At 36.7% G+C, this 6000-nt stretch overlaps 1 protein-coding gene across 1 annotated transcript in view; it reads right to left on the minus strand.

Annotated features, from left to right (window-relative positions):
* Positions 1 to 3981, minus strand: part of LOC114139662 (receptor-type tyrosine-protein phosphatase F-like) — a 153580-nt gene extending 149599 nt beyond the window's left edge. Inside the window, exons 1-2 of the mRNA XM_028009702.1 lie at positions 3817 to 3981; positions 3096 to 3237 (exon numbers count right to left, since the gene is read on the minus strand). Coding sequence (XP_027865503.1) covers positions 3096 to 3237; positions 3817 to 3981 — 307 coding nt within the window. The remainder of the gene's footprint in view (positions 1 to 3095; positions 3238 to 3816) is intronic.
* Between the last annotated feature and the right edge of the window lie 2019 nt (positions 3982 to 6000).

Raw genomic sequence — 6000 nt, forward strand, 5'->3', positions numbered from 1 at the left:
GATAAAATAATAGTGAAATAATACATTGAACTCATAAAATTCATTTCTAAACAAAATGCACAGAAAGCCCTAACAAACTTTGTTTATGTACGAAATATTTATGTATTTATTTACTGTTAATCTCTTAATATGAGTTGTTCTTTATATGGACATTTATATTATTTTGGCTGATACTATTATATAATAAATAAAATTTATTATTTATTATTGTGTACTGCCTTGCATAGAATAGCACCAGCGTTAGCATTTTCCCTAAAAAAAGTCTTTCAGCTATTTTTCTTATTTATTAGCCATGTTTAGTATACTGAATGGAGGAAGTCAAAGTGACACAACTTACTAGTGATACCGCACTGGCAGCATGTAGGCTAACATTAGCATTTTGGCATAATTTAGCTCATGCTAAACATACTTACATACAGTTTTAACATACTGAATAGAGTAAGTCCAACTTACGCAACATACTTCTGACTCTCCACATGCTAATGAGTACATTGTAGCTTACTTTAGCATTGATGCTAATTTTTAGCATCAGAACGCTAGGTTAAAAACCGATGGGCACACTTTGGCAGGCCCGGGTTAAATTTCTTCAGGAATTTTCTAGTTTAATATATAATGGTACCAGCTAAAGTAATATGAATGGCAATTTAAAGAACAAATCATGCTAACAGATTAACAGCCATCCATCCATCCATTCATCCATTTTCCGTTCACCCTTGTCCCTAATGGGGTCGGGAGGGTTGCTGGTGCCCATCTCCAGCTACGTTCCGGGCGAGAGGCGGGGTACACCCTGGACAGGTCGCCAGTCTGTCGCAGGGCAACACAGAGACATACAGGACAAACAACCATTCACACACACACTCACACCTAGGGAGAATTTAGAGAAACCAATTGACCTGACAGTCATGTTTTTGGACTGTGGGAGGAAGCCGGAGTACCCGGAGAGAACCCACGCATGCACAGGGAGAACATGCAAACTCCATGCAGAAAGACCCCGGCCGGGAATCGAACCCAGGACCTTCTTGCTGCAAGGCAACAGTGCTACCAACTGCGCCACTGTGCAGTTGTGCTCTCTTAAGTGCTCTCCACAGAAAAACATTGATTACGCTGGCCCCTGTGGTAAATTTGGTCTAGAAACAGCTTCCACACCTAACTCCTTATTTGTATCAGTATTTTGGTAATATTCTTTAAAATACCAAAATCTTCACATAACTTTTATATTTTTGGCAATCTGAGGACACATTTTGAATATTAAATCAGGTGTTATGATCAGTTTACTCAGCACTTGAGTAGATTTTTACCAAATAATTAAAGCTTAAGTAAATCTACTTAAGTAAAAACAGGTTGAAGGTATGCTACTCTGATTGAAGTACAAGATAAGATAAAATAATTTTATTAGTCTCCCATAGGAGAAATTTGTCTTGGAAGCAGGGGAAATCTGCAATACAACAATACAAGCTCATCCAAAAGGACAGTAACCATAAATAAATATTCAAAAACAAAAAAATACATAAACGAATGTCAGATCGGCAGTACATCCCCATAACCACTTCCATTCATATACATCCTCTACATGCTATAGTGGTAACGAAGATTAATAGATATTTGGAGGGTAAATAATCCAAACACAAAAAACTTTACATGGAAAAAGAAAGCTGGTTCGCAACACTCAAGAATCGATTTTTGACTAATATCTGAGTCTTTACAAGATTCAAATTGCAAAGCTGAGATTATTCAAGCACCTCTTACTGATCATAAAGGCATTTTGTTACAGGTTTGTATTTCCCCTGATAGAACTACTAAAAGGAACCCTGCATAATGGAAGATGATGCAAATTTGTCTTCTTAACGACAAATTTGTCTGTTTAACAATTAAAAACAAAATTGCACAGCTCTTTAAACTAGCACAATCTGAAAATAACTATGGGCGTTACTGGGAGCTTTTAAAATATGAGTTAAGAAAAATCTTAAGTAAAGCTGGGGTAAACAGAATAAAAAAATAGCATAAAGGAGGAAACCTACTTGGTCTCTGAGTTGATTTCATCATCCTCTACTCTTCCTGAAAATCTATCTGAGCAACAGAGAGCCAAGTTACAAACCCTTCAGCTTAAACTTGATCAAATTTATAATAAAAAAGCAAAAGGAGCTTTTATATGTTCACGGGCCAAATGGTTAGAAGAGGGAGAACAAAACTCTAGCTACTTCTTCAAACTTGAAAAGCAAAGACAAACAAACATGGTATTACTAAACTTAATTCAAGTGGCACAATCATTGATGACCCCAAAATGATTGACAATATATGTGAAACTTATTATAAATCATTGTATGTGTCTAGACATTCTCCTGAAGAACATGATTATTTCTTTAACTCCTTAAGTGGCTCAGAAACAATTTACTTGGGGTAACTATAGTTAAAGAGCAAACAGCAAGAATTAACAAAAACTTTGATCCAATTATTCCCTCTTGCCAACAAAGGTTTAATCTATAGTTACAGAGAGACCTGACTGTCACTGGTCGAGTCCTGCTGACCAAAACTGAAGGTCTTTCTTGTCTTGTCTATGCCAGTTCAGCTCTTAATGTCCCAAACAGCCTTTGCACTAAAATTGATCAAATACTCTTTGATTTCATTTGGGAAAAAAGCCCATCTAATTAAGAAGAATGTCATGATCAATAGACTAAGTTCAGGTGGTTTCAGTGTTCTTGTAATTTAATTCCCTACATTCTACGTTCAAAGTTAGGCTTCCATAAACAACTACTTTTATCATGAACATTGGTTTATAAACATAACTTTCCCCCTCATAACTGTTTTATTTGGAATAACCACAATATTTGCTTCAAGCATAAATCCCTATTTCTTAAGAACTGGGTGGATAATGATATTCTGTCTGTAAAACAATTGTTTAATGAGGATGATCAACTGTTTAATTATAGTGAATTTATTTGTAAATATAACTTTCCCGTGACCCCTAAAGAATTGGCTGTTGTTTTCGGTGCTATTCCAGCAGGTTTGAAATTTCTTATATCAACCTCAGGTAGAGCCCATGTCCAATATCCCAGATTACCATATATATACATATAATAGCCAGCAACAGATCTTACCCTCTAAGACAATAAGCTTGGCAGGTGCAGCGATTGCTCCAACACTGTTGCTGGCTGTGCATTCATAGATGGCCTCATCACGGTTGGTTTTCAACGGCTGGATACGCAGCACTGAGCCTGACTTGTCATCAAACTCTTTGACCTGGCCAGAGAAAAAAAGGATCACTGTGAGATTTCTGACTCACTTTATTTCAGTCAACCTACTAAAGACTTTTGACACCAATAGGAAATGTATACAAAACCCTGGTTTTACAATCCATTAATCCAGAGATCCCAAAGTTTTTCGCAACCAAGATGCAAAATCTGGTGAGTTGTCTTCCGATTTTTGATTCTCAATTTAAAAAAATTTGCATGGTCTTGTACAATCTTGAACAAAGACCCTACTGGCCTCTGAGGTCATTATATCTCAATGCCATAGTGTATTTTTCAGATATGATAGAATGGGGCATTTCCATCGTGAACGTGCAACCAACAATTGTGTGATGCCATCATTTTGAAGTGAGTCTACTTCAAAATGTTCTAACACTTTGTGGAATCTAAACCAGTCTTTACAGCAAAACAGGATCCAACTTGGTATTAGTAAGGTGAACCTATTGAAATAGCTATGAAGTATATGTGAAAAATGCCTTTTTTAGACCAAAGCATCTTGTATTTTTTTATCCTTAATCAAAAATGTTTAGTCAGGCTTGGTTAGGCCTAAGGTTAACCAAGCTTGTCATACCTCGAAGCGCTGAGAGTTGACTTTCTTCCCTTCTTTCTTCCAGGTAATAAGAGGTTTAGGGTCGCCTGTAGCCTGACAAATGAATGAAGCAACACCTCCGTAAATCCCTGTCTGATCATCTGGGGACTTGATGAAGTTGGGTATACCTACATGAAAGACAAACATCGTAACAACGAGAACATGAAATGTGGATCAGGAGATAAAGTGGATAGAGATTTGTATTTAGATCCCTGACATAGATACATCTACAGACTTGCTAAAAATATTTTGAAAGAAAAGCAACTTGATCTTTGAAAAAGCTTTTTTCATACTCACATCTCTTCAAACATAAGAAGATAGATAGATGTTGCTATCAATTAAGAAACTAAAAGACAATTCAGTGTTCAAAAATAATGACACTAGAATGCATTAGAATTCAGGATTAAAAAATATATTTTTAATGTTTCAATGGTGTATGATGTTATTAAGAAGGTTTCCAGGCATGGGACTGTCAAGAACCTTTCTGAACATGGGGAAAAGAGAAAAAATGATGACAGAAGTCTTCGACGGTTGGTGCAAATGGTGGAAAAAACGCCACGTCTAACATCTGGAGACCAACCTGGACCAACCTGGAGCAGCCTGGTGGAATTGTTTCAACAAGTACCACACGCTGCACACTAAACATCCGCTTTATGGGCAGAGGCCAAGAAAGGCGGAGGCTGAAGAAAAAACATAAAAAAGAATGATTGATCTTTGCAAAAGAGAACCTGGACAAACCTCAAAAAGTGTGGGAGAAAGTACCATCTGAGAAATGGAACAAGCTTATAGATGGTGTTAGAAAAATTATTCTCCAGGTTCATTTACTTATGAGTTTATTTTACGAGTTGTGTTTTCATATTATTCTTTTTATATTATTATTCTCATATTATTATTCTGTTTTATGTTTACTTAACTTCTCTCTTTTGTAGTACTTTATTAATCTTTTGTAGTACTTTATTAGTCTTTTGTAGTACATTATTAACTTTGTTTAGGATGTTTGCCTGGAAGCTAAAAACGTTAAAACATTCATGTGTTATTAGCTTCATGTGAAACTGATTAGTTGTGGTCAGCCACATGCCCTTGTAAGGGCATGTCCACAGAAGGTTCCAGAACATAAGGATCGTTGGTCAATTTTCTGTGTGACTGTGTGAAGAAGCCCTTTTTCTATACATAATAAAGAGGAATGCAGACAAAAGATCTAGCAGAGTTGATTCCAGACAGTGTTTGACAGCGATTTTTCGCGTCTGTTTTCAACTCTCCTGTTCTGCAGAAAAGTAATCTTTGTCTCTGGTTGATTCTTTGCAGGTTAGGACATAAAATAAACCTATCAGATGGATATAAGAAACATCTGGAGGCTGTCATTGCTGCCAAAGAGTGTGCAACCAAATATTAAGGAGTGGTGTCAATATTGGTGCACATGCTGGTTTTCTGTTTTGTCCTTTGGAATTTAAATATCTATGTTGAAATAACAATTGTCTTAAATTACTTTGGATGTCCAACTGAAAGATCCTGCTGATAAACATTTTGAACATTTCCATTTATTTCTGAAGATATTCACTCAATCGAACTGAAACATGAAAGGGTTCTTTTCCTACTGCTCTTTATACCTCTGTCTGCTCATGTGGTTAGGAAGTCTGGCAGAGAGGCAATGGAGTTTGGGATACAAACTTGAAGCCATGTCTAAGTTAACTTAGACATGGCTTCTAAGTAATGTCTGAGCACATTACTGAGACATGGCTCAGTAATATGAGTCATTACTGAGTCCTTTTCAGGGCTTGAAGTTCATCCATCTAGTTAGCTAATGATCTCACGTCTATCTCACGATAGATGGTAGAGATGGTTTGAATTTCCTCCTTCTCTCTCTCCTCTTTGCAGGAGAAAAGAGGAGTTGAAAAGAGCTCCCACTCCACGATGCCTCCTTTTCAACTCCTCAGGATTTGAAAAGGCCAGGATTTCTGGCTTCAGCTATGGTGTTACTTCAACTTTTGCGACATTAATCAGCTGCCCCCTGTTATAAACCACCCTGTTGCTAAGGCTGAGCATCATAACAAGATAGCAAACATATGAAAAATATTGCCCAAAATATGTCCAACCACACAGTATCCAAATAAGAAGGAACAGTTGTCCAAAAAAGCTATTTTCTTCCAAAAAGACAGGAATGAAAGT

Source organism: Xiphophorus couchianus, chromosome 23 (assembly GCF_001444195.1).
Source record: "Xiphophorus couchianus chromosome 23, X_couchianus-1.0, whole genome shotgun sequence".
Taxonomy (NCBI): Eukaryota; Metazoa; Chordata; class Actinopteri; order Cyprinodontiformes; family Poeciliidae; genus Xiphophorus; species Xiphophorus couchianus.